The sequence below is a fragment of the Zalophus californianus genome, chromosome 4 (genome assembly GCF_009762305.2).
Source record: "Zalophus californianus isolate mZalCal1 chromosome 4, mZalCal1.pri.v2, whole genome shotgun sequence".
Taxonomy (NCBI): Eukaryota; Metazoa; Chordata; class Mammalia; order Carnivora; family Otariidae; genus Zalophus; species Zalophus californianus.
This window is the reverse complement of record NC_045598.1, coordinates 12,422,653-12,450,255: the sequence shown is the minus strand read 5'-3', so window position 1 is coordinate 12,450,255 and position 27,603 is coordinate 12,422,653. Positions and strand designations below refer to the sequence as shown.

Below are 27,603 nucleotides of genomic sequence, written 5' to 3'. Positions count from 1 at the left end.
CACATTGCTCTTCTCGCCCAGCCCCATGGGACACTTATCCTCAACACGGCATGTCTCTCAAGGTCCTGGGACTTTTGTATGTACTGTTCCTCCACATGCCCTGGAATAGTCTTCTTTATCGCTCTCCATCTGGTGGGTCTCACCCATCCTGAAAGTCACTCAGTTTAACTTTCTTAAAGGAGGCCTTCCCTGAACCCGGAACAGGATGAGTGCCATTGTTGTAAAGGTCCCACACAGGTATTACTTTGCAATGCTTCCGTAGGACAGGAGAAAACTTTCCTCCTCAACCCTCTTTAGGGTCGCTGGCTGAGTCTGAAAATCATGCCAACGAAGACAGTTTAACAGGAGAAAAGCGTATGACTTTATTTTAATGTAAGTTTTATGTGACATGGGAGCCCTCATAAGGAAATGAAGACCAAAAGGCACAGACCCATGCATTTTTCTGTTGTGTCTGATGGAGCGTGGAGGGTGCTGGAGGACTAGTGTAGGTCAGAGGTAGGTGTAGGACACTGGGGACATACAGCAAGGGTCGTTTATTAGGATTCTTCTTGGTGTTCCTTTGTCTTCAGAGAGAAGGATGTTCCTTTCCTCCTGGGATGAGGCGAGCACCTCTCATCTGAGGGTTTTATGACCTGTTTTGGGGAAGAAGGGTTGGGAGGGAAGGAGCGTAAGGTGGTGTTGGGGGAGGTTGGGAGATGGGAGGCAGTGGGTATGAGTGATCTTAAACCGGCTTCTGCAGGTTTTCTGGAAACTCCTTCAGCTTACAATATTCAATTCACCAAGGTGCCATGTTTTGGAGTAGCGTGTTCTGAACCCCATCACTTATCACGCTTGTGATTACTTACTTGCTTAATGATCTATGTCTCCCGTTAGACAGTGTGTTTCATTAGGACAGGAATCTCGTGCTCTAGCTTTGGATACCCAGCACCTAACACTGTGTGTCTCGCAGGTACTGGGGGCTCAGTAAATATTTATGAAAAATTTCCATCAAAACTAGCTTCTAGTGCATCCTAGGCCAGCATATTAATTAGTAGCCAGTTCACTAATCGAGCAAATCTTTATGTAACTCTACCATGTAACAGCACCTTGCTACATTCTGGGGACACAGAGTCAAATAAAACTCAGCTTCCCTTAGCACAAGAGAAAATTTTATTCAAACTGTATTCATCTTTCATTCCAATCACTCAATTAGGGCACGTCCCTTGTTGGCGGATGCGTGAGCAAAGTAACTATTTCCCGGCGAGTGTCCTCAGGTGACCTGTCTAGACCTGCCCGGGGGGGAAAAACAATCTAACATTCTCCTAAACCCCAAAGAAATCCCTGGCGCGGGACGCGCTGCGCAGAGGGCCCGGGGCGCGGGGCGCAGCCTGCGGAACGCGCAGGACCGGAGCGCGTGGAGTCTGGCCGCGTGGCGCCCGGTGCAGGCTCCGGTGGGCCGGCCGTCCGGCTGGCTCCCGGCGCGGGCGGGGGCGCGGGCGCGGGCGGGGGCGGGGCCGGGCCGCCGCGGGGTCCGCCTGCCGGCAGGGGGCGCGCGCTCCCCGGGCCCCCAGCCGCCCGCTCCGTCGCGCGCTCGCTTGCCGCCCGGCAGCACATGTGTTTCTGTTTTGTGTTGTAGCATTTGTTCTGGAAGCTCGTATTTACATTTTAAGTGTATCTGGTGAGTGGGCTGGAGCCCTGGTCTGGGCCGGGGGGGAGGGGGGGAAAAAGCCCTCCGGTTCATCTTTTAGTTGCTCCTCTTCCGTTTTCTGTCCGGTTTCTCATCACTCCAACCAGGTAGGGACTGAAAATGAAAATCGACAATGTTCAGTTTGCGGGATCTGGGAAAGTTTTTTTTTCCCCCCCTCCTTTTTTTTTTTTTTAAAGGAGAAAAGGTAAAAAAAAAAAAACAAACCCTAAGGAAGGGGGGTTGGGGGATTGAATGAATAAAAAGGGGAAGGAAGGCGGATCCACGTGGTTTAATCGGAGACAGACAGAGATCCCATTGTTCAAAATCAATAAAAAAAAAAAAAGGCAGACAGGGCGAAAGCGCAGGGACGCTGGGGGAAAGTAGCGGCGGAGCGGGGCACTTCGCAGCCAGGATCGGAGGGACCGGCTGGGCCGCACGTTCGGGGAGGGGCCGGGAGAGTTGGGCACCATTAAAGTTTTTATTTTTCGTGTCTGTGCGAGCAGGTGTTTGGGGCTGGGGGCCGGCTTCATTCGCCCCCCTCTCGCCGGGGGCAGCCCACCCCAAGGGATTAGGCTAATTAGAGCCAGAGGTCGGAACCCCCAGGCTGGCGCGGAATTGGGGGCTCGGGCGGGGGAGGGGGGCGACGGAGAGAAATGCATTTAATTGAGGGGGCTCCGGGAGGGGGGCGCGGAGACAAAAGCAGCAGGTGGGGCGGCCAGGGAGGAGGGAAGCTCTTTCAAAGGGGGATCTTTGAAGTATCCCGGAGCCTTCTCTAATTAGAAGCTAGGGGATCGCAGGCTCCTTTTTCTTTCCCTTTACTTTCTTGGGGACCAGGCGGCGATGGTGATGCCATGTAGGCAAACCTAACTTGAGGATGGCCCGGGGGGGGGGTGTCTCCATTTTTTTTCTTTCCTTAAGCGGATTGCAGTCGGAGACCTGGGCTCCCGTGCGGGATTCCCCGGAGGAGGCGCGCCGGGGCCCGGGAGGGGCGCGATTTCCTCCCGGCTCGCCCCCTCTCCGCCCACCCCGCGGCCGCCACTTTGGGGAGGGCAGGGGAGGAAGTGGAGGCCGGTGGCTCGGCTGCACTCCCCTCCCCCCGCGCAGTTTATAACCCGTCCATTGTGCGCCGCTGCCCCGTGTCTCCTCCAGCGCGACCATGCCCAGGAAGAAGGCGGCGGCGGCGGCCTGGGAGGAGCCGAGCTCGGGCAACGGCACGGCCCGCGCCGGGCCCAGGAAGCGCGGCGGCCCGGCCGGCAGGAAGCGCGAGCGGCCCGAGCGCTGCAGCAGCAGCAGCGGCGGCGGCAGCAGCGGCGATGAGGACGGCCTGGAGCTCGACGGGGCCCCCGGCGGGGGCAAGCGCGCGGCGCGGCCGGCGGCGGCCAAGGCGGGCGGCGCGGCCGTGATCATCACCGAGCCCGAGCACACCAAGGAGCGCGTCGTGAGTGCGGGGCCGGGGGGATCGGGGGGGGGCGAGGGCCGCGGCGCGTCACTGCGCTTCCTGGCCGGGGGCGGCGGGGCCGGCGCAGGCCGCGGGCTGAATCATCGCCGCCGCCGCCGCCGCACAACAAAAGGGCGCGGGCCGGGGGCGGGCGTGGGCCGCGGCCTAGCCGACCCCGTCGCCCCCGCCCGCGCGGCCGTTGGCCGTTGGGGCGCGCGCCCCGGGCCCCGCCGGGGGAGGGGCGGCCGGAGCCCGCGCCCGCCCGCGCGAGGGGTCATGGCCCCGCCCCCGGCGCCGCGCGAGCCGACTCCCTCCGCCTCCCCTCCCCCTCCCGCCCCGGGAAGGGAGACTTTTGCAAGTTGTCTCGGGCCGGAGGAGGGGACGCGCGCGCGCCGGGTGCGGGCCGCAGCGCCCGGTGCCCTCGCCGCTCCCGGCTCCCCTCCCCCTCCCCACGGCCGCTGTTCCGCCGGGGCGCCGCCGGGGGAGGGGGCCGCCGGGGCGCTGCGGGGAGCGGCGGTTTGCGCCGGGGCTTTGAGGTTCCCGCCGCCTCGGCTCCGGCTCTCCGGGGGGGCGGGGCCTGGCGGCCGCCGCGCATGCCTCATGCAGCCCTGCGCTGTCTCGCGCCGCCGGGGAGGCGGGGGCGGCCGGCGCCGGGGCGGGGTGCGAGGGCGCATGCTCCGGAGAGCCCTCCCCCTGAGGTCGGGAAGCCCCCGGGGCTGAAAGGTGTTGGGGCTTTGTTCAACGTTTGCGGTCGGAGGGCGCGGGTGGTCGGTGCGGGCTCCGTGTACACCCCCCCTCCCTCCCCGGGGGAAGAAGCATCTCCCGTCCCTTGAGTGGGCTTCAGTTCTCTCGTTGGAGTTGGGCCTGCAGATCTTAATTGAGGTCGTGACCAGCTCCTGGTGCCTGCAAAACCCTGCACGTAGCCAGAGATCTTAGTCTGGGGTCTGCGATCCTCGAAACCCACGGGCTTCTTGTGGGTCTTGTGTTCAGGAGAGGATCAGAGCATTGGCCAGATTTCAGATAGCCCCAGAAGAGTAAGAACTTCCATTTGGGGTGTAGGCACTCTGGAGAGACCGTTTTCTGCCCCCAAAGGGTGTGTGAGGCTTACCAGTATCAGAGTGCTTCCCTCAGAGGTGCTCAGTGTTTAAATGGTTAACAAGAATGCGTTTCTTCATCCGCCTTACAGATGAGGAAACTGAGGCACAGAGTTTAAGGGCCTTGTCCCAGCATCCCATGGCAGTAAATTTCCACATGGGCTCAGGTGTATACTGATGGCATCCTTAAACCCTATGCAAAGTGTTATGTGAAAATGCTTCGTAGCTGCCCTCCCGTTGAAAGGGTCAGCACCTCAGATGGTGGAGGAGAGCCCGTGTCACTGAACTGTCTTAACCTCGGGTCTGGGACCAGGGCTGTGCCAGGAACTGGCCGGAATGGAGAAACTGGAGCACAGGAACGGTTTTCCTTTGACAGATGTAATTCTCTGTGCGGGACTCTAGCCGGTTGCCCTTCCAGTCCCCGTGTGTTGGGAGGGAAAGGGAGCAGAAGGGCCGGCGGGGCTCTGTCTGTGCTGTGTTCTGTGTTGCTGGAGCGCCTGTCAGCTGCAGGGTTCCAATCAGCCTATCGGAGCAGCGTGTTTTCTTGTCCCGAAGTGAAGGAAGCGATCCTTACCCCAATGCTGAGGTTCACCCAAGCATGTAGTCCCAGAGAGAGTGTGCAAAGGGGCACACGCCGGCTTGTCTGATGGGAACGGCACTTTCTTAGTCTTACTGAGAGATTCCTCTGCCCCCCAGGAGTAGACAGACCCAGCAGTGCCTTGCAGTTTGCGTTTGCTCTGTATTTACGACTCGCAAACCTGGTACATTCTGGATACACGTACACAAATCTGTACGTACCTTCCCCCACCCCCTTAAAAAACAAGCAGTAGTGCAGTTTCCTTTGGACTAGTGAGACTGAGCATCCAAATGCCTCGTGGAAGATGCACACCCTAAGTTTCCAGTTTTTGTTAGCATCTTTTGAGTTTGTCCAGAGTCAAGGCCAGGCCCGTGCTGCCCCGCTGCTTTCCCACCGGCGTGGGTCCCCCTGCCTGGCCCCCCCTGCCTGGCCCCAGGTTCCTGGCTTCCAAGGGAAGCATCAGCTCGCTCCTGCCAAGCAGGCCTGCCCCGGGCCACCAGCAGTCCCTCGCTTGTTTCCAGAGAGGCTTTTTGCAGGAGAATTTTGCAAGCCTCACTGTGGAGGGCTGCCTGAGGGAGGTGTGTGTGTGAAAGCAGTTGCTGGGAGCAGTCTGGAACTCCAAGCCGAAGTCGGGGCTTGTGAACCCCAGATACTCGTGTGGTTGAGGGGAAGGTTGCCTTGAGTAAAGGAGTGTATTTTTGTAAAACAGTCTTAGGATTTCAGTCTCAGGAAATGCTCTGCCGGGCTTACGTGTAGTGTCAGATGAGCATTTTACAGTGGTCTAGGGTGCATGAAGTGTGAGCCCTGTGACCCTGGAGGTAATGCAGGCCACCTTGGCAGAGTTCTGGAAAACGGGAGTGTCGCCAGCTCTGCGGGTCTTTGTGGTTTCTTCAGTGTTGGGGTGCTAAGGTCTTGTGGACCCCGAGACGAGTCTGTGCCATCTGCAAGGGCCAAACAAATATGACCAAAAAGTGAGCTTTTGAAGTCTGTTCTAGTTGATAGCCCGTTAGGGAATTTGTCGTTGCTGGCATTTCTCTGAGCAGCCTTCCCTCTGCGGGGGGTAGCGGTTTCCTAAAAGGATATATGTTAAAAGGTGGACTCTCAGGTTTATTTATTTATTTATTTATTTATTTTAAAGATTTTATTTATTTATTTGACAGAGAGATAGCGAGAGCAGGAACACAAGCAGGGGGAGTGGGAGAGGGAGAAGCAGGCTTCCCGCCGAGCAGGAAGCCCGATGTGGGACTCGATCCCAGGACCCCGGGATCATGACCTGAGCCGAAGGCAGACGCTTAACGACTGAGCCACCCAGGCGCCCGACTCTCAGGTTTATAAACATGCTTTTTGCTCTTGGGCAATAATTCAAAAATCGCTTTGAACCAGAAATCCCATCTTGTTGATTGAAGAAGCTCAGTGCATTTTTCTGCGGTGGCCATTCATCTTGGACCAGCGTACATGACCGGGGTGCCGGGAGGCAGCAGGTGGAGTGAAATTCACGCATCCTCTTGGGGAGACTGTTGGACCGGCTTCACCGCCACATAGCCTTTAGTCACAAAAAGCACTCTCTCGGCCCATCAGGGAAAGCTGGATTAGACCTCGAGGGGTCCCAGAGCCTCCGTCCCTCAGCCCCGACAGCCATCCCTGGGGTTCCTCCGGGTGGAGCCCGCAGACATCGGGGTCTCTCCCACCTGTCAGGCCAGCTCAGGTCTGTGACCAGGAGGGACATGGGCTGTGATTTAAAGGGTGTTAGGAGTTCTGTTCCTTATTTGAAATTTTTCTTTCCTAGAAGGTAGAGGGAAGAATTACATCAGGGAGAAATAAAGTGGGTGGCCTATGGCAAACGGCTGTGCAGATCGTAGCATGAAGTTTAGTCCGTTAGCTTCATCTGATGGGTGAGGACATAAGACCCAGGACAGGAAAACCTGAGAAAGAGAACAGTCTCTTTGGAGGACTCTGACCACGGTGACTAGAGTAGGCTCGCCACAAGCCTTGGATCAGAAAGGTCGGAGTTTTGGAGAAGCCCAGTACCCACAGGCCCTTGCTCCCTCGCGCAGAGGAAGCCTGCTCCTGCCCGGGGCCATCGCAGAAGCTCTTGCAGTCTGAGGGAGCGGCCACGCTGGCAGATGCCCCTCCATGTCGTGGTTTCATGGTCACGTCGCCCCCGGGGGTCGCCTGCTGCCCTCTCCACGCACACCCGAGGAGCCGTGGGGGGCCGGGCCAGGTATCTGGCAGAAACCCAGAGCCGCTCCTTCCTTGGGAAACTTGACAGGACCCACTGGCTGCTGTTCATCCTCTGTGGTAGACCTGTAGAGTGTTCCAGCCAGACCTGCCTGCTAAGCAAAGGGGAGATAACTGAGGGAAACTCGGCTCCCGTTCAAGTAACCCGAGCCCGTGGGTGCTGTGGGCTGGGACTGTCCTCCGATGGAGGTCGTTCTCTCAATAATTTACGTGTGATGAGGTCCTCCTCATTCCCCAGCTGCTGGGCTCCCCTTCGTGTGCTGCCTGCAGGACGGGGCCTCAGGTCTGGGTCACACAGCGTCCCCCTGAAGATGTGTTCCTCTTAAAAACGCACGGACCGTGTCGCCAAGCATCCCGCCAGGGCAGGCACCACCTGGAGCTTAGAATGACCAGGGCGGGGGGGGCTTTTTTTCATCAAGCTTTCCAAGAACAGTTCTGTAAACAGAAGGAAACCATTCTTTTTCGGTGACCTGGGGTGGTGAGATAAAGGATGACAGCAGAGAGGGAAGTCCCCCTTCCCTGGCCCCCGCAGGGACCTGGGTGCGTGGTTCAGAAGCAAATCTCCGCCTGACAGGCAACTTTTAAAAGCGTGTTTGGACATTTCATTAATGCAGCACACTGCTGAGTATTCTAAAGAGTGCCATCCCAGATTGGGCAGTGGCCTTTTTGAGTGGCGCGTCCTCCCCTCGACCACCCAGCAGTGTGTGGGCCTAGCGCCATTCTGTGTGGGGAGGCTGAGCGTCTGGACTCTGGAGTCCTGGGGCAGGGAACACAGCCTCTCCCTCCGAGGGCCCGGCCCCGGAGCCGCCCCGTCCCCGCTCGCCGCTGCTTCCCTGGCTCACGGGTCGGCAGCCAGGATAGGCCCAGCCGGGATCTCCCGTGTCACACGGTGCTCTGATGCTGTTCCCCCCCGCGCCCCCCCCCCGTCCCAGAAAGGCGCCAGGCACAGCAGGCAGCATGCATAGGGCCGGTCCGAAGTCACTGGTGATGCAGGGCTCTGCTGGCCCCAAGGTCAGCCGCTTTAGGACTCCCTGCACGCCACGCCTGGCTTCTTGGGGTTACCTCTAAGGCAGTTTGCAGGGTGGAAGGAAACGCCATGTATGTAGCTGATTTTTTTAGTGTCTTGCACAAGGTATTTTCAAGAGAAATCAATGGATAAAAATGAGCCTGGGCCACTCAAACGAGCTGCCGTGGCAGGTTTGGGATTATGCACACTGATGAGGTGGTGACCACCTTGGGCCTCTGTTCACGGTACGAGCCGCGGGGGGAGGCACGAATAATGAATGATGATTTTTCTTTTGTTTCTGGCTGTCGTGGGACAGACTGCCAAAGCTGGAAGCTGCATTGCAAGCTAATCCTTTTTTCCCCTCTCTCTCTCTCTGTAGAAACTTGAAGGGTCTAAGTGCAAAGGGCAGCTTTTGATTTTTGGGGCAACCAACTGGGACTTGATTGGTCGAAAAGAAGTGCCTAAACAGCAAGGTATGAGACCCGGTTTCTAAAACTACGAAGCTACAGTTTGTCGAGTGTTTCCTGTGTGCTAGGTGTCCCGTGTGGTTCCTGTGAGGAGCCACCAGGTAGGTACTCTGCGTTGACAGAACTGTTCAGAGGCCAAGCAACTTGCCTGAGGCCACACAGTCCCTCTAGTGACAGGGCAGGACTTGAACCCTGGTCTTGTGCCAGTCTCTCATTTCACAGTTCTGTGTTGTTGTTTTTTTAAGATTTTATTTATTTATTAGAGAGGGAGAGAGAATCCGAAGCGGACTCCATGCTGAGCGCAGAGCTGGACGCGGGGCTCAATCCCACAACCGTGAGATCACCACCTGAGCCAAAACCAAGAGTCAAACACTTAACCGACTGAGCCACCCAGGCGCCCCTCACAGTTATGTATTTTAAAAACCTAGTTCCGTTTAGGATTAAATGGGAAGAGTACAAATAGTCACAGATAGCATGGACACCTTTTTCCCATCCTCCTCACATGAGTTACTTTCATGAACACGAAGAGGCTGGTCCTGTGGGATGTCAGAATGTCCAAGACGTTTGTCACATGTCACACGTCCAGCTCGTTAGACATTACAGAAGAGTCCGTGAGTTTGCACGCTGCCAAATTGTTGCGGGAACTGGCCAGACGGAGCGAACAGCAGTGTGGAGTGGAGGGAGCAGAGAAACCCCAAGAAGTAGCTTTTGGTTCCCAGTGGCTTTTAGAAAATCGGTATCTTTCCTCAGGAGGATACTGGCCCATCCAAGAGAAGTGAAGCTGGCCTGTCGCCACACTTTATGGCTTCTTGATTTCATTTGGAAAGATTCCCAAAGTACTTTCCAACATCGCCCAGCGAACAAATATTTGCACACGGACACTCCCTGGTGCCTCAAGCTGGGCGGAGGAGATCATCGTATTCCGTGAATGCAGCAGGACTTCCAGCCGTGCCTGGGGTCTGGCTGAGCCGGAGGGGGCCCGAGCCCTTTGCCTCCTGTCGTGGAAAGGACCACCAGCCCCCGGGCTGGTGTCCAGGAAGCCCCTCCCGGGGTGTGATGGCCACTGTCTCCCTGCCGGCCCCGTGTGGGCGCCGAATCACATCTCCGAGCTGCTCTTCCAGTGAGTGCCCGGCTCACAATCACACACGCTCAGGCTGGAGCTGGGAAGTAAATGCCAGAGGAAAGCAAGCGGCAGAGTATGGGCCGTCTCCTGCGGACATAGGGTGGGGTGCCGGGCTCCCCACACCCCGGTGAGGCCCAGAGGGAAGGAAAACTGCCTGTGGTTTAAAATCCACTTTCACGCCCTGGTTGAAGGCCTTCTGGGTGTATTTTAAGACTGCCTTTTTGTCTTCTCCCATTCCGGCCTTTGCTCTCCTAATGGATCTCCCTGCAAGTGAAGTTTTATGTAATTAACAAACGTTCTTCCTAAGTATTTTAAAGTATCCTTTGGCCCTCCGTGACCGAGACTATAGGAAAAGGGGGAGGACTTGTCCCGCTGGTGCGAGCCAAAGGGGAGGAGGATTTCTCCTCCCGCCCTGGCCCTTCCCAGTCTCCTCGCACCCTGGGAGGGGGGGCCGGGCAGCCCCCCGGGGTGCCCACTGCCACGAAGCCCCTGGAATCGGCGTGATGCCCACTTTGTTGACAGCATGACATGGTGGCTTGTGCTCCATCCCCTGACCGCCAGCCTGGCTGAGGAGCCGCCACTGCTGCCAGGCACTGAATTTGACTTGGATCACATGGACAGGGTTCCTCAGGGGCCGGGACAAATCCTGCACCTTGGGCTCTCGGCGTCTTGGGCATTGATCCTGCTGGAGCTGCCGTAGGGAAGAGGCTTCGGCACACCAGGGCGTCTGGCCCCCTGTGAGACAGGTCCACTTCAGGCTGGGTCTCCTGTGGTACCGGGTCCCTCCACGGTGTCCCCGGGCGCTGTGCGTTTTTCCCAGAGATGATACGGGTCAGTCCTGCCACTGTCCTTTTCGCCTTCGTGATAAACAGACTTCAGCAGAACCCCTGAAGGCGGTCATATTTGGTGTGCTCTTTCCAGGGAATTGTTGGGTCGTCTTCCACCTTCCGGGAGAGCAGAGTGTCTCAGGGTGGAGCAGCTCGGGGTTGTTGCTGTGGGGGGCGGTTTGCTGACTGCGGTGGCCCCGTAAGTGAATGAGGGTGCGCCTGGCGCCCTCTGCTGGTGGGGTGCGGCAGGGCAGGACTGGCCTCGAAGAGTTGCCGATGCTTTTCCACTGGAGCCTGGTAACTGAGCAGCCTCGTAATCGGCTCTGACATCCAGATTAACATGACACGGTTGATGTGGCAGCTGCTAGCATTTCATAGTGGTCCCCACGGACCGAGAAACGTGGCTCGTGGCTCGTGTCTCTGTCGAGGGCCCCAAATTGAAAGTATTAAGCAAAACGTTGGCCACGCCCTGTCCACGAATGGGAAGGAGAGGGAGTTTTGAAGGAAGCAGCTGTGTTCTTCCCACCCACACGCCTTTCAGTGTTCCTGGGTGCTCCCTGGGTGCCAGGCATTGGCGAGGCCCTCGGGTTGCTAGGGCCTGGAAGGCACATGAGTTCAGTAGGCTTGAGTGCTGTGATCGGCCTCCCGGTGTGTGGGAGCCATGAGCTAAAAGGGGGATGTGGGCATGGAGGGATTCCCAGAGGAGGGGGTGCTTGACATGAGGTTTGAAGAACAAGCAGGGGACATGGAAGGGCATTCTGTGGGAGGGAATACATGGCAAAGCATGGGGCCATGACCTGGCCGCTACAGTGGGACCCTGGAGAAAGGAGGACACCGTGTGGCAGGGGAGGGGTGTCAACTGGGGACCCCCCTGCACGGGGCCTGGTAGATGTGCAAGGGGGGGGCAGGTGGTTCTGGCGAGGATGGGGACACTCAGACCCCACTCCAAAAGGAGCCTCTGGCTGTAGGGGCGAGGCCGAGGTGGGTGGAGGGCAGGCAGGGGAAGGTGAGAAGGGGTATGGGGAAGGAGATGCTGGGTCCGCCACCAGCTTTCCTGGGTTGGGCTCCCAGCAGGAAGGAGAGCACCGTCCCTTTTTGGCCACTTGCACGTGGACATGCTCAGCAGCCGATGCACGAGGGTCTGAGGTCCCTGTGGGTTGGGGCCAGAGACAGAGGTGGGGCGACAGTGGTCCGTTTGTTTCAGTTGCACACTTTCTCCTCGGGCAGCCTCCCAATGCGAGGCTGACGCAGCACCCCGGGGGTTCTATATCGTAGGAGAGTGGATCATTTGTGGCTAGTGACATTTCTTGGGGTGCTTTTTGCCCCCCCCCAGTCACTGGGTGTTTGATTTGCATTCTTCCCTTTGCAGCTGCCTACCGCAATCTCGGTCAGAATTTGTGGGGGCCCCATAGATATGGCTGCCTGTCGGGGGTCCGGGTGCGGACAGTCGTCTCGGGTTCATGTGCTGCCCACAGCCTCCTCATCACCACGGAAGGGAAGCTGTGGAGCTGGGGTAAGTTTGGGGTCGGATGGGACAGGGTGACTTGTGGGGGTGAGCCCCCCCGTGGGGCGGACTTTCTCCTCTGCCTGGAAGGGTGGCCTTTTTGCAGCCGTATTTCTTCTCCCCAATTTCCAGTTGGTCTCGCCTGTTCCTTGCAAGTGCATCCCCTTCCTCCACCCTTCTGCCATTTGCTCGTACACCGAACTCTTTGAATCTTCTTTTTTGGGGGAAAGATTTTTTTTATTAGCGCATGAGTGGGGGAGGGGCAGAGGGAGCGGGAGAAGCCGGGAGCCCGACATGGGGTTGATCCCAGGACCCTGGGGCCATAACCCACGCTAAAGGCAGACACTTAACTAGCTGAGCTGCCCAGGCTCGCCCGAATCCTCTTTTTCAAGCAGTCTTTTCCTGAACGTTCTGATTGAACCTGGATTTTTCTGATCTCGAGACACCTAGAATTGAATTCCTCTTTTAGACACACTGTCCCCTGGGCAGACAGTCCCCCCCCTTCTTGCTTCGTGGCACAGTGTTGACGTAAGACCTCTGTTCTTGCCACTTTAAGTGCCACCGGCCACGTCGTGGCGTTGGCCGCCGTGCCTCTGCGATCTTGTCCCTCTGATTCAAGGGATCACACCCGACTGCAGGTTCAGTCGCTCGGTGCCTGTTTCTTCTTAGATTTCCTGACAGTTGCGTTTACTTTTTTCTGAGTGCAGTTTCTCTCCTGCTGGAGCCCTTCGCCTGGGTCCCTGGGACGTGGCACCCTTGTCCTTGGTCCCCTCCGTGGGGCTCCCACATACCGCTGCCTGTTTCCTCTTCCCAGATTTTTAATCCAGGTACTGACTAAGGCTCAGTTTAGCCCCACGCCCTCTGGTAGCTCCTGGACTCTTCCTCCAGCTGGGTGTGTTGGCAGTTGTCCCCGCCCTTTGTTTCTGGTCTTTGGCTAGCTTTTAGTCCATATGACTGCTTTTTTATTTCAGTCTGTTTGAACCGTTTTTTGCAACTTCATGAGCTGCTGTACCAAAGTCCAAATATATTAACATCTGTTGTCTTGCTGCACTCTGCTAATTTTGTAATGCTGTTGGAAAAAAAAAAAAGCTAACAAGTGTGTCTGGCCCAAATTTAAACTTTATAGTCTCTTGATGACATGCTGACATTGCCACGGTTTTCCTTTTCCCCGATTGGCGCAGAGGTGTATCCTTCCTCCAGAGCACACCCCTTCTGCCTAGTGTTCCAACGCCGAACACAGCAGTCTCTCAGAGCTCCGAACTTGAAATATCTTCTTTCTGATCTCTTTACTGAATCGCACTTACATGGTGCTTCTAAAAATGTGCTCTGTGCTGGCCCTGTGGGCAGGGAGTGGTGCAGAAGGCCCTGCACCCAGCCTGGCCCCTGAGCAAAGACCTGTGTCCCCACAGACGGACTTGGTGGCGGCGTGGGGGGGCTACGTCCCAGTGCCACGGTTAGCTGCTTGAAACGGGCCTGGGATGTTGTCTGGCATCTGGAAGCTTCAGTGCCACAGCATGTCACTCTTGAGGGGTCCGCACCTGTCGGCCACTCGGGCCTCTTGAGGGGCTGAGCAGCCACGCCTTTCCTGGTGACTTTGGACGACTCCCGGTAAAAGCTGGTGCTTGGCACTCGGGCCGGAGGGCTGGAATCCGGGCAAGAGCTCAAGGACGGTTTTTCTTGTAGCTGGCCAGTCCCTCCGTCTCCAGCCCTCGGGATGCTTGGTCCCTGTCCTTGTGGCTTTGCCCTCCATGTTTCTCATGATGGAAGGTCCGAAGGTCATTGTCGGGGAAGGGTGTGAACTGCTGCCCTCCCATGCCCCCAGGTGCCGTGACATCTTGGCCCTGTGAAATCTCCCAAATGTGGGTAGCCGCGGGTGGTGGTTCTCTTGGCCAGGGGGACCTGTGAGGGGCCCGCTGAGCTCTTCGGTTTGAGAACTGTGGTAAGTCCGTGTTGAAAAGCAGGGGAGATGCAGGGGCTCCTCCCGGACCATCCTGCTTGTCGTGTCTGCTGTGGAGCCCAAGGGCCTTGCTGGAAGGCCTGTGCCCCTCGGCTCACAGCCCATGTGGCTCCAGAGGCTGTGGCGGCCCCGCCGGGAAGGGCTCGTGGCCGGGCGGTCCTGTCCTCTGCCCCTGCCTGGGGGCCCTGTGCAGGGCGGTCCTCAGGCGACGCGCTTGGCACTGCTCTGGGGGCATCGTTTCCGAGGCAGGTAAAAAGAAACGATGATCAGAAATGAACCAAATGGTCCATGAAGATACCCAGGGCAAGTGTGTGGGGCGGGGGTCAAATGGTTCCCCTCTTAAAATCCACCTCGGAGGGAAGGGAGCGAGGGAATTGTGGGCTGGCTGGCAGGTGGAGTGAGAACTGGGAGTTTCCATGAGCTCCAGTGCCTGTGCGGGACACCCAGGGCAAACTGAGCACTTCTGTCTGTCTCTCGGTAGCAGAGCCACGGAAAGGGCTCCTGGCCGGGTCCCAGCCGCTGTCCCAGAAAAGCGGGTCAGAGAAGGTGAGGGAGGTGGCAGCAGCCTGCGGAGCCGTCTCTGGGGATGGCAGCGTGTATCCTACCCTGGTCTCCCGGCCCCACTTGCAGGCCCCGAGTGGGTTGGCCATTGGCAGAAGAGCCGGGGCTTGCTTCTGCCTCGTTCTCGGCTGTCGCGTGTGGAGGGCGCCTTCGGAGGGACCCAGATGTGTCTGCCTTTCCCGGGATGCTGCTCCGGCCACCCTCTCTCCTTCCCACTGTATCTTGCTCTTGATCTGCAGGTCGCAACGAGAAGGGGCAGCTGGGACACGGTGACACCAAGAGGGTAGAAGCCCCCAAACTCATTGAGGGTCTGAGCCATGAAGTGATCGTGTCTGCAGCATGTGGGCGGAACCACACCCTGGCGTTGACGGGTAAGGAGCAGCTGGTTTCTTCTGAATCGGGCAGGAGGCCACACGGTCCACCCTGGGCTTTGGGTGGAGTTGCCTCTGTGGCTCTTGGTCAGGATCAGAAAGGTGCCCAGAGAGCCCCAGTGGGAGCTTCTCGGGGCCGCTGATGACCTCACCCACCTCCTGTTGGCATCGGTAGGCGAGCCAGGAGGCAGAGGCCGGAGGCCGTGCCTAATGCCTCCCCGCACACTCGGCCTTGGCCGTGAAGGGCTTCTGCCCTGAGCTGCCCGCCCCACCTCTGCCATACGGTCTCACTTGTGCTCTTCCTGACGAAGGAGCTGTGTTATTATTTTGGAGCCTTTGATCCCAAATTGAGTTCAGAATCCTCAGTGTTCTTCTCCCTTCTGTGATACTGTTCTTTCCTTCCAGAAACAGGCTCCGTGCTTGCATTTGGAGAGAACAAGATGGGGCAGCTCGGCCTTGGCAACCAGACAGACGCTGTCCCGAGCCCCGCGCAGGTGCCGCACGCTCCCCTCTCCTGGCTCCAGGGCCTCTGTCTCTCTTTGCTTTTGTGCTCGATACTCCAGGCTGACACCAAGCACTGCTCCCTGTAGTTTAGTCGATGCCTTGTGGAAACGGTCTAGAGTCTTGAAGTGGAATTCACGTGCTATAGTCTTGAAAGCACGCTTCCTAGGTGCCCACGGTTGAAAAACCTCCAGAGAACAGTTCTCTCTGCTTGAATTTGCTACAGAGACCTTGTTTTAAGCCTGTTCTGTTCCAAAGAAAGTGAGAAATGTTGGATGGATGGGATTTGTCTTTCACTGCAAATACTTTTTGAGTTCTGACCTTGTGTGGCGTCACCTGCCGGGGGCTTAGCACCCAGACAGGAGTTAGGCGGTCTTTTATTCCTGAGGAACGTGTGCTTCCAACAGAGAGGTGGCGATCACACCTAAGAGGGACTACTAACGGAAGGCAGCCACGTGCTAGTGAGCCTCTGATTAGTGGTTGAAGGATGAAGGCGGGGGATCACATCTCCTGGTCTGTAAAAGAGACTGTGCAAGCTTACCTGGGGTTTGAAGGATTTTTGAAACGTCCCCGTTGCGTCTGCCATTTGCACGAAGGAGGAAGTGACAGTTTCTAGAGGAAGCCGGGAGTGACGCGCAGGGCCCAGGGCTCACACTTGTTGGGTGTGATAATAGCACGGTTTCCAAGTCCCGTCTGACGTGTGTTTCCAGAGCCCATGCTGAGTTCCTCAGGGGCCTTGGCTGTCTTATTTCCTAACTTTGAACGGTTTTATCTCTTGTCCACACCTTCCGTGGGGACTAGTTAGGCTAGCGTCTCTGCAGAGGGTAAGGAGTGGGAGAAAGCGTCTGTCTTCCAAGTTGAGGCTGCACTGTTTGCTAGTGGCAGGGTGAGGTTTGGGGGTTATATGTGGGCTAGTCTGTTTCTTTACCCCTCCCACCCGGGCTGCTCGGCTGAGGCCTGTGCTGACCGGGCGCAGTGTTGGGCATTTTGGGGAATTCGGGGCTAGGTGCAGCATGTGCCATGTCTTGGGATTCGACTCTGCTGGGAAGGTGAGGGTCACGAGGGTATTTCTTCATGTACACTCTAGGCTTTGGCCCTCACAATTCCTGGGTCCGTTCAGTTTCCTTTGCAATCTAATAAGTGTTTCACACTGACCTGCAGAAAGGGGGGAGGCTTTTTATCAGTCTTTTAAAAAATGTCTTAGAGTCTGCTGTCTTGTCTTTTCAGATAATGTACAACGGCCAGCCAATTACCAAAATGGCCTGTGGGGCTGAATTCAGTATGATAATGGACTGCAAAGGGAACCTCTATTCCTTTGGGTGCCCTGAATATGGTCAGCTGGGTATGGAAACATTTTTTAAAAGCTCTGTAAGCTAACTGCGTATCTGGAACTAGAAGTCAGTGTGGGCCTGCACACACGTGTTGGAAATGTGGGTAATTGATGGCAGATAATAGCCTTGATCCATTAAGTGGATCTCCCCTTTACTGGGACAGCACGTCCTAAATCACAGGGTTGTGGAGCATTACAATGGCTTGGCCTTAATGAGTAAGTCAGGGCTGGAATCTGACAAAGGATTCTTTTTTTCTGGGAGGGGAATTCATTTATATGTAAAAGGATTTCAAAGTTGTAAGAAAAAAAAAACCACTTTCATTTGGCTTCATATTTAAGAATTTGTCTTTATTAGAAGTGAGAACATCACACAAGGTAAAGGTTGTTGTGCAAACCCTAGGCTGGGCGGCTACCCCTGGTGTCCACCTGAGCCCCCTTCCCTGCGACTGGGACCCCTCTCGTTTCCGTCCCTGAACAGAACGCACTCATTCCTCCAGAAACACATTCACGTCTGTCTCATTGAGTAGAAAGGGAAAGCTCAGAAAGCGGTTCCCTTAAGTGGAAAATGTCTCTCGATCCTGATTTTACAAGGTCTCCATTTTCTTTTCCCATCTGACACCAAAGTGTTTTTTTTGTTTTGTTTTGTGTTTTTTTTTTTTGTTTTTTTTTTTTCCTTCTGGCGCCTTCCCACAGCCCAGCCCCTGGCGAGTAGGAGGTGAGGAGTGGGCGCCCTCTGCTGGCGTCTCAGCTGCATGCCACTCCGGATCCCGGCGGCCCCCGTATCTGGGTTGCCGGGTCCCCACGTCATTAAGAGCAGGCAGATGGAAGAAGGTATAAATAGAACAAGGAGCATCGCGCTGGCCTTAGACTCCAGGGAACAGTGACTTTGTGAAACTAAATATACCTCAAGTCAGAAGTGAATAAGAACGAACAGCCCCTTACGCACATGCAGTGTTGGTTGCCAGGGAGTTGCCAGAGACTGTTGGAGAAACCGTTTCCATGGCCACAGGCCCTGGTGCCATCCCCAACCCCGGGCAAAACACCGGAAGTGTGTTTCTAGTGTCCTTCTGGAAGTGTGTGTGGTTCCCCTGCTGCGTCTCTGGCTGCCCTGGATTTGCGGACGAGCAGGTGGATTTTCCTGGAGTGAAAACTCCATGACCTTGGTAGTGATGACAGTGGCTGGTCCTTGAGCAGGGGCCGTGTGCCACACAGTCGGAGCACTTCATACAGACTCTCAGGTGCCCGGTCGTTTGAGATACTGGCTTTACGCGTATCTGTGGAAATCGGTCCTCCTTCTCGGCTTTCTTTGAAACCCACTTTGAATCTCTTTGTCCAAATCCAGAGAGATCCCTTTTAGAATTAGAACATATAAATGTAACCTTAGAGAAGTGTATCCCCAGCACACGCACTCGCCCCCACCCTCTCTCGCTCGCTCTCATGACACATTTTACTGCGTCAGGCAAGGCAGACACGAGCATGTGTCATTAACTGTATTTTAATACCCGTAATGACATGTTTAGGTTACCGGTAAGTCCTAAGAACTCAAGTTCCGGGATTGTGAGTTGAGCTTCTTCTTCCCGTTCTTGGCCCATCCAGGGGCCAAGTGGGGCACAGACCATACTCGGTAGGCCATTCCTTTGAACCCGGGGTCTCTGGCTTCTGTGACCATGGCTCATAGTCAGAAATGTCTGCGTTACAGTCTGATCCAAAAGTTAGAGGCACATACAAAGAATTTTTACAGAACAACATCCTCGTTATGGACAGTATTCTCGGGTGTTGCCTATTCTGTCCCTTTCATTTCTTAAAAATAATTGGTTTCATCCCCCAAAGTCGATTTCATGGTACTGATCAGGTTGCACCCCCAAATGGGAAAGCATTACGTTGGTTGACAGAAGTGTCCCATGAGGCTCCGATGGGTCAGGCTGGGGCGCGTGCTCTCGGCCGCCCCTGACGCCTGGCTCTGGTCACCCCAGGGCACAACTCGGACGGGAAGTTCATCGCCAGGGCGCAGCGGATAGAGTATGACTGCGAGCTGGTCCCCCGGCGTGTGGCCATCTTCATCGAGAAGACGAAAGACGGGCAGATTTTGCCAGTTCCAAATGTGGTCGTACGAGATGTGGCCTGTGGAGCTAATCACACGGTAAGGCTTGAGGGTTTCTGGCTTTTCCTCTGCTTCCCGAGCATCACCTCCTCAGAGAAGGGTGTGTGTATGCTCTGGTGTCCCAACATTTGGCTCTGGCCGGGAACCGATCCCGGAGATCCGAGACATCCTGCCCTCCTCCCACGGCTTTGCAACCATTCAGTTGTCGCGGGTTGTAGTGCTTTAGTAGTTTCTCTGACTTCTGGAGATGCAGCTAGGGACAGACGTTTGGGGGTCAGAATCCTACTGTAAGTGCTTTTCTAGCCTTGGCTTTTGTCTAACAGAGCACCACAGACCTCTTTCTAGGTCCATAGATGATCCCCCCCATATCGAGGGTGTTGAATGGTTTTCAGCTGTGAAGGCTGTTCCCTTAAAGATCACTTGGAATAAGGGCGCCTGGGTGGCTCAGTCATTCAGTGTCTGCCTTCAGCTCAGGTCATGATCCCAGGGCCCTGGGATCGAGCCGCGCATCGGGCTCTCTGCTCAGCGGGGACTCTGCTTCTCCCCCTCCCCCTGCTTGTGCTATCTCTCTGTCAAATGAATAAAAAAAATATTTTAAAAAAAGATCTCTTTGGATAGATGGCAGTGCGGTTTTTGTGTACATGCTGTTTTGTTTTGTTTTTATAAGATTTTATTGGTAAGTAATCTCCACACCCAACGTGGGGCTTGAACTCAACGCCCCGAGATCAAGAGTCGCTTGCTCCACCAACTGAGCCAGCCAGGCGCCCCGGTATTTGTTTATCTTTGTTGCCTTTTTGCAGTTATTTTGCCCAAGAATGTCTGTGAGTCAAAATTGGCTTTCTTCTCTGTTGAAAGAGCACTGGGCTGGGAGTCCAGAGACCAAGGTCGTCTCCTGGTGTGTGGCTGGCTGACTGGCGAGTGACCTCAGGCATGGCTTCTTCCCTGCAATGCTCCCTGTCTAGTGCTCAGTGACGTGGACTAGGAGATTTTGGTCCCCTGGAGTCTAAAATCTGTGGTTCTATTCTGTCCAGTGCAGTCTGGGAAAGCAAAGGTGGATCTTGTGCAGGCCTCTTACGTCAAGTGATAAGAGGGTGTGCGTTCACACCATTCAGATGCTGAACATTGAAGACACCATGAAGGAAAAGTTTTTTGGGTTTTTTTGTTTTGTCTTTTTAATTTTTTTAAAATTTTATTTATTTGAGAGAGAGAGAGAGTACAAGAGGGGGTAGGGTCAGAGGGAGAAGCAGACTCCCCTGCTGAGCAGGGAGCCTGATGCGGGACTCGATCCCGGGACTCCAGGATCATGACCTAAGCCGAAGGCAGTCGCTTAACCAACTGAGCCACCCAGGCGCCTGTTTTGTTTTGTTTTTAAGTAGGCTTCACACCCAACGTGGGGCTTGAACTGATAACCCTGAGATCCAGACCAGAGCTGAGATCGAGAGTCTGGTGCATACCTGAGCTACGGGGGTTCCCTGAAGATCAATTTTAAATTGTTTTCAGTCCCCGTGACCAGATGGAGGTCCCCTGTGAACGGGGTGGGGTGGGGGTGTCTAAGGAAGAGTCCCAGGCAGGCCGGCCTTGCCTTGGTTCCTTCTGCAGTGCCGTCTACACTGTGATGGGGGAACCCGGTGCATTGACCTGCCCTCTGGAGACTCACGCTCATGCATCTGAGGAGGAACCAGGGGGACTTGTGACTTCACGGAATAATTCAGGACAGAAAGTAGCGTCCGCAGCCGAGGAAAAGAGGAAATGCCCTGTGCCCTCCCCCGCCTTGGGGGCAGGTTCGGCTTATCTGCAGCATTTCTGCCTCTTACCGTGTTCTCTGCAACAGAGCAATGCTCCTCTCGTCCCTTCCCGTTAGGTGGGGGGGCTGTCCCAATGCTGTGTGTTCTCTCCGCCCACAGCTGGTTCTGGACTCTCAGAAGCGTGTCTTCTCCTGGGGCTTCGGAGGCTACGGCCGCCTGGGCCATGCCGAGCAGAAGGATGAGATGGTCCCTCGCCTGGTGAAGCTGTTCGACTTCCCTGGGCGCGGGGCGTCCCAGATCTACGCCGGCTACACCTGCTCGTTTGCTGTCAGTGAAGTGGGTTAGTGACTTCCCCCATTTGGGCCTCGGGGTGGGTGTGCAGAACCTCCCTGGCAGATGAGCACTCTGGTGGGTGGGGAGCTGCAGAGTCCTTCTGCGTTCCTAGACCGAAACCCTGGTGTTCTGTCAGACAGAATGTTCCTCTCTTGTCCCTAGTGTGTGGTGTCTTTCCTTTCTTCTTGTTGTTACTGAAGAGGAGAATTTAGTTCTTGGCATGTGTGGTCACAGTGGGAATGTATCTTGTCTTTCCCCAGGTGGCCTGTTCTTCTGGGGGGCCACCAACACGTCCCGCGAATCTACCATGTACCCGAAGGCCGTGCAGGACCTCTGTGGCTGGAGAATCCGGAGCCTGGCTTGTGGGTATGTGGACGTGTCACCTGGTGAGCAGGACGTCTGTCCCCTTCCTGGGCCTGGTGGACACCCAGGGGAGGGGGCCTCTTCCCTTGAGAGGCTTCGTTGCACAACCCCCTGACTCCCCCATCAGGGCATCAGATACACCAGAGTTCAGGAGGGGAGGGACTGTTTGGGGCAAGAGGGCTTGGTGGGTCCTAGGACAGATGACGGCTTGTCTTCCTGCCGTCACAGAGGGAATGCCCTCTTGACGGTTTCTGTTCTTCAAAGGCTTGGTGGGCTCTGCTCATCTTGCAGGTTAAAATAATTTTAGTTGAACATCATGGTAGGATTTTAGTTATACTCTTGACAAGCTGGGAAGAAGCTGTGTTTGAGCCAGTACTTCTCAGTTTATTTTGAGGACACCTGTTGAGTTCTCTGGCACTTCTTTGTGAGGAGTTTGATTATGTTAATCAAGTGCCAGGTGGCTGGGGGGGGGGGGGGGGACAGTGTCTTTCAGTAGGGGGGCTCCAGCTTTCATCTCTGCCAGAATGTCTAGCCCCGTCTATGTTAGTTTTTGCTGCCCATGTTCCATTCCCTTTGGAACAAGCGCTCCATCCTGATTCGATGACCTCCTTTCCTGGTGGGACGGTCTGGGGGTGGGGGGCTGGTTCCTGGCGCTGTCTGGGGGCTCTGCTTTGGGGCCTGCATGGGACACCATTGAAGGTTTCGGAGAAGCCCATTGGCCTGGTGCGTGTAGTGGTAAATGCATGCCTCGCAGAGTTTTTAATGGGATGGACTTGATCTTAATGCTAGTAGGTCACACCCTGCTCTTGAGCGGGCAGCCTGCAGGAAGCACCCGTGGAGGCCGGGGCTGCTGGCCACGCTGGTGACAGCCCCTACCTTTTTGCAGGAAGAGCAGCATCATCGTGGCTGCCGACGAGAGCACCATCAGCTGGGGCCCGTCGCCGACCTTCGGGGAGCTGGTAAGCGGGGGGGGGGCCCGTGTGGCAGGGCGCGGGACCCAAGCCGGGCTCTCCTGAAGACGGGCTGTGCCTCCTGAAGACAGGCGTCTCCTGAAAGGCTGCGATGCTCTGCCGTCTTTGGGTCACCTCAGCTCTCGGAGAGGATTCTGTGCCCATCACATCACGGCAACAGTCTTTCACAGCTACATTGTAAACATGGGAACAGGGCAGTTTTAGATCCCATTTCCCTGTGGTCTTGTAGTGCGGTTGAGGTGTGTCGGTGACACGGAAGGGGGTGCTTTCTCTGCTCCCCTCTGGGAGGTTTCCCGTCAGCCAGAGCAGCGGAGCATCGGGCACGGTGTGGCCCCTGGGTTTTCACCTGCTCCTCCTCCACAGAGCGGTGTGCCACGGGGCCAGCCTCTCGGGTCCCTTGGGGACATTATTCCCTCATTTTTCCTGAATAAGTCGGAGTCTGTGTTGCCTGCTTTTAATCTCCGTTCCCTGACTGATGAGAACCGATGGCCCTCGATTTCTCACCCATACTTGGCCTTCCCCAACCAAATGTCTGATTCTTCAGTTCTGGTGCCTGATGAGTCTTTAACTTTTAATTTCTTCATCGAGAACAGCTTGGCTGCTGAGCTCGGCTGGCGGTCTGCCCGTTCTAGATGCGATTTGATCCTCAGCCTCTTTGTTATTTCCTGTGGGGAAGACGGTCTATTTCCCTTCCCGCCTTGCTCGTGGGTGGGAGCTGAGGGGCGATGGAGAGGAGGGAAGGGGGGGCGCTTCTTGGTCCCTTGAGCCATCTCTGGGACTTGGTGGCCTTGTCTTCGGTGTTCTGTGCAGACTTTGGGACTCCACGGGGGCCCTCGGGCAGCAGACAGTCCGGCCTCTCAGAGGCAGCCCCGAAATCAGGAGACTGAGCCTGGCCCAGTTTTTGTGGATTCTTCTCAGAGAGGGCCAGGTGTTTCTAGGGCCTATCAGAGAGAGACTCCAAATACCAAATTTAGAAACCAGAGGGGAACGAGGGGGACTTCGGGGTGGTGTCTCGGGGTGAGGAGGAGACGGCAGGGCATCTGGGAGGAAGCACTCACTGAACGGGAAGGTGCGAGGAGGCATCTGGCGGCAGATGGAGCTGGGAACGGAGGGTTCTGCTGGCCCTGGAAGCCCCCATCCCCATCCGGTCTGCGTGCCTCCCTCGGAGCAGTCTTCGAGCAGAGCCCGTTGGCTCTGGCGTCCTAGAGTCTGGGGGGGGACGGGGGCTGTTCAGTCTCCAGCCTGCAGGGGGAGTGTGGGACGGCCAGTGTTCTTCGTGATGTTGGTGTCTCCCCAGTGACCACCCCAAAAGGTGCCCGTTACCACACAGACCTGCACAGGTGACAGTTCAGCGTCAGGTTCTTCCTCGGGTTGAGAATCAGTCCCCTGTTGGCAGCACTTCTGCGGGTAGGTGTTGCTCACGAGGCCAGCCGTGGTGTCAGGCATGGCGGGGCTCTGTCACCATGCCAGCCGTCGTTGGCTCTGGCTCCCGGTCACCGGGGTCCCCACAGATGTCACCATGGTTCCCGTATCTGGACTATACCGCAGCGACCCCAGCTCTGTGTCTCTGTTCGCTTTGCCAGGGCTATGGGGACCACAAGCCCAAGTCCTCCACCGCGGCTCAAGAGGTGAAGACGCTGGATGGCATTTTCACAGAGCAGGTGAGCGGGGGCCTCCGGACCAGCGAGAAGAAGCTAGAGGGGCTGGTAGCAGAGCGAAGAAAGGCTGTGCCAAACCACACCTGACGTGCCCTGCTGCTGGGCACGTGAGCCTGTTTGAGGCTGGTCTCGTCTCCCTGAGCGGCTTTTCTGCCGCATCATGCGCTAGAGGTTTGGTGGGGAATGCGCATCAGTAGGAAGACGCACGGGGGCAAGCCGGGCGGGCTCCGTAGCTGTTCTTAGCCTGAATGACACTGGTCACAGTCCAGCCACGGCAGGTTTGTTCTGGGGACAAGGGTACCACTCACATCTGCTTTGTACCTTCAGCTGAGACTGTGCACTATTAGGCTGGGGGGTCAGATGGGGGGGGGTGGGTGAGGCTCCTGCTTTTCTGTCCAGCCAGCCATCCTGCCCGCCCCTGTCTGCCAACACACAGATGGGGCATGTGCCCCCACACAAGGCAGGATTGTGGTCCAGAGAGGCAGAGGGAACAGGGAGCCGGATCCCCACGTCCCTTCTGGTCTCTGCTGACAGCGTTGAATCCCTGCTTGGTGGCAGCCTGGAAGGCTTTGGCTGGCAGGGCGTCAGTAACGGGTCACGTGGACACTAGTGCCATGGGGCAAAGGGCGTGGAGGCGGTCCCGGCCCAGGGTGCCCGGTAGCCCGCTGTCAGCTCCACTGTCCAGGACGGGCCCTGGCCCATCCAGCGCTGATTTGTTCCCCCAGGTGGCCATGGGCTACGCACACTCCCTGGTAATAGCTCGAGATGAAAGCGAGACCGAGAAAGAGAAGATCAAGAAACTGCCAGAGTACAACCCCCGGACCCTCTGATTCTCCCGGAGCCCCCGCGGCTCCACCCCTCCCGCGGCAGCTGTCAGTTCCACGTGCACTGGGACGGGACGTCAAACGAGGAATTTAAGAAAGCAGAAGTTGACCGAAGGTGCATTTTTGTTAGACTCCCTGAGTTTCCGTTTTATAAGTGATTCAACGTCGACTACCTTTTCTGTATGCTTTCCAAAGTGGTTTTTTTTTTTCCTCTTAATGTTTAATTAAAATATTTGCTCATAGTTGACTTACCATTCCTACAAAAGAGGCAGAAACTTTGAGCAACCTTTTTTTTTCCCCCTTCAAGTTGTTTTTGTTTTTCTTCCTGCTCCTAAATACACTTCTCAGAACACCCCTTTCCAGCTGTAACTAGCATTGTGATCCGAGCGGGGGCTCCCTGGGAGAGGAGTCCCCGTTGACGCAGAAAGAAATGTCCCTTCCGGGAACCAGCAGCGGCTGGACAGAGACCGTCCTGGTGGTGGATCTCCATCCAAAATCACGCCCGCCTGCTTCGGAAGCATCTGGGTCACTTTCTTTCCCGCTTGTTCCTGTAGACCAGCCGAGGCTGGCCTGCTCTTTCTCTCCTTGGCTGCTTGTAAGCCCCACTGCCTTTTGGCTGCAACATTAATAGAATCTGCCATTTCCCCCCTGGTGGGGGCTCTGGGGTCTGTGTTTAGCCATTTTTATCTACTTTAGCTGTAAAAGAAGTCCAAATGAAAATCAGGTGATTGTGGACCCAGTGGGGACCTGGGGGGTGGGCAGACGTGGGGACAATGTGTCTGGTTCACAGGCGGCTCTAAGGTTCCTCTGACGAGCCAGGCCTGCCTGGCCAGCCCTCGCCATTAGAGATTGATCAGCCAGCAGTTAAAAAAAAGTGCATTCTGGAGTCCTTGCAAGGATCAGCCCTTTACGTACCAGCCTTTATCACCTCTGTGCTTCTGTCCCTGTCCCCTGCCGGATCCTGCTGGAACAGACCCTGGCTCTGAGACACGGGGTCCTGTTCTGCTATAACCCAGCTCTCTGGTCGCCTTGCTTGGCTGTGGTACCAAATAGTTGGGATTCCTGAAGAAGTCCCCCTTCCCCGCGTGTCAGCGCAGACCTGTGACTGCCACCCCGCGTCCCGCCACGTGCCCTCTGCCCGAGCTCGTCACCGGCGTTGCGCTGCTCTGCGTGAGTTACGAGGTGCCTTTCCCGGACCCCTCCGCTCACTTGGACCCAGGAGAGGCGACAGCTGTGGCTGGGGCTCTTGGTTTCGAGAGGGTCTGGACTGGTTTGGGTGCTTTAAAATAGATTTTTTAGTTCCGTGGTGCTTCTGGGGGAGATGGGGATGGAACTTCAGTGTGACACTTGGGTGGATGGGAAAGTTGAATATGGGTCTTTTTTTTTTATTCTTTGCTTTGCTGTTGTTACCACCTGTCATTGTCTCGATGTTAAAATGCCAAAAATGATCTAGTCGTTGTTGCATTTTTCCCTGCCCGTCCCCCGTCACGCCTTACGGCAGCTTCGGCCTTTCCAGGGCATTTGACAGGATCTGTCCTGGCCGGTCCCAAGGCCTTGCACGAGGAGAGCGGCCCGCGTTTAGTCTCACTTCACGCTCATGTTTGCTGTCCTGTCAGTCTGTAGTCCAGGGGAGAAGCTTCTGCTAAACTAACCTGATTTGTCCAAATCACCCCCAAAGCCACCATCTCGGGCTCTCACTTCCGTGCGGGGTACCCACCCGTTTTCCCAGACACAAGTCTTTCTCCTGGACTGGGGCTTCGGCGCATGTGCCCCTTGGACCCGCACGGCTGCCCCGGGGTCCCCTCTGCGGGAGCTGCTCCGGGGCAGGCAGGGCTCCGATCTTCCAGGGGCCTAGTCTGAAACCCGCCACCAGCCTACTTTAGGGCCCCTTGCCAGGGACTAGAGCAGCCTAGGCACAGAACTTCCGGGTGAAGATGGCCCTCTTCTCTGCCACAATCAATCAGTCCTTTTGGCTTAGAATTTTAAAATGAACTTCCTAATGGGGAAAAAAATCCTTCATGACAAGGATTTAGGGGGTGGTCCTGCACTCCAAGAGAAAGCAGAGCCCTGGCCCAGGCTGGGCTAAGAGAGGACTTTGCGCCGACCCCCAGGGCATCTGACCCGCCTTCTGGCTCTTGCAGGAGTCCCTGGAAGAGAGGGTTCAGGGCAAAGGGGAGAGAACTCAAGAAGAGGTTGTGATTTGGTTGAAGGTGCCTGGTTTAGTGCTGTAATTGTCTTATTTTTTTTTATATATATATTTCTTGGAGTAAACATTTTAAATAAACGACATCGCTGTTTACTCTGTTTTGGCTTTTGTGCTTCTTTTTCAGTAGAACCAGTATCAGCTGTTAAGAACGCGGAGCAACTCCGTTTTTCTCTGCTCCGAGCAGGCACCCTGCACGCCAAGGCTCCCCTGAGAAAGATGGGCTTCAGGGGAGCTCGGTTCAGTTTCTAGGCTTAAACCTGGGGTTGAAGGTGAGTGGAGCTCCCACCTCTCCCCGGAAACCTGCGACCCTCAGGGAGGTGTCCCCCTTCACTGGCCCAACTCAAAAAGGGGTTTGGGTTTGCCCCACTGGGGCTCTGAGGGCAAACGCTCAGGCACGGAAAAGCACTGGAACAGGGGTAGGTCCATGTGCCCAGAAACGTCTGTCCTCATTCCCCCCCCCACCCCACTTCCAAGGGGGAGCCCAAGCCCTCCTGTCACCTGCCACGTAAGCCCTGGTCACAGAGGTGCTCCAGGCCAGGGCCAGCCACCTGCCGCTGTACAGCCAACTGCCCACCAGGGGGCACCGAGGAGCCAGTCGGGCGCTCCGAAGCCCAGACACTTTGCTGTGTCCGGGTTGACCCCCTTTGTTCCCAGGCTGCTGGTCCCAGCTGACTCGGCTGAGCTCTTCCCTTGGGCCCCGGCCACCTGCACTCAGAGCATCCAACGGCCGCCACTATTTGTG

At 56.2% G+C, this 27,603-nt stretch overlaps 1 protein-coding gene across 3 annotated transcripts; it reads left to right on the top strand.

Annotated features, from left to right (window-relative positions):
- The first annotated feature begins 1,555 nt into the window (after positions 1 to 1,555).
- RCC2 (regulator of chromosome condensation 2) lies at positions 1,556 to 26,954 on the top strand. 3 transcript variants are annotated; one of them, XM_027613886.1, is made up of 13 exons: positions 1,556 to 1,657; positions 2,816 to 3,104; positions 8,399 to 8,492; positions 11,806 to 11,949; positions 14,698 to 14,829; positions 15,235 to 15,323; positions 16,558 to 16,672; positions 18,634 to 18,800; positions 20,666 to 20,846; positions 21,100 to 21,205; positions 22,089 to 22,161; positions 23,757 to 23,834; positions 24,557 to 26,954. In XM_027613886.1, the coding sequence occupies exons 2-13, from the start codon at positions 2,823 to 2,825 to the stop codon at positions 24,659 to 24,661; spliced, it is 1,566 nt and encodes a 521-aa protein (XP_027469687.1). In that variant the 5' UTR covers positions 1,556 to 1,657; positions 2,816 to 2,822; the 3' UTR covers positions 24,662 to 26,954. The 3 variants fall into 3 exon arrangements, with proteins under 3 accessions (XP_027469687.1, XP_027469693.1, XP_027469701.1); XM_027613892.1 differs by lacking the exon at positions 1,556 to 1,657 and adding an exon at positions 1,663 to 1,773; XM_027613900.2 differs by lacking the exon at positions 1,556 to 1,657 and adding an exon at positions 1,931 to 2,255.
- The last annotated feature ends 649 nt before the right edge of the window (positions 26,955 to 27,603 follow it).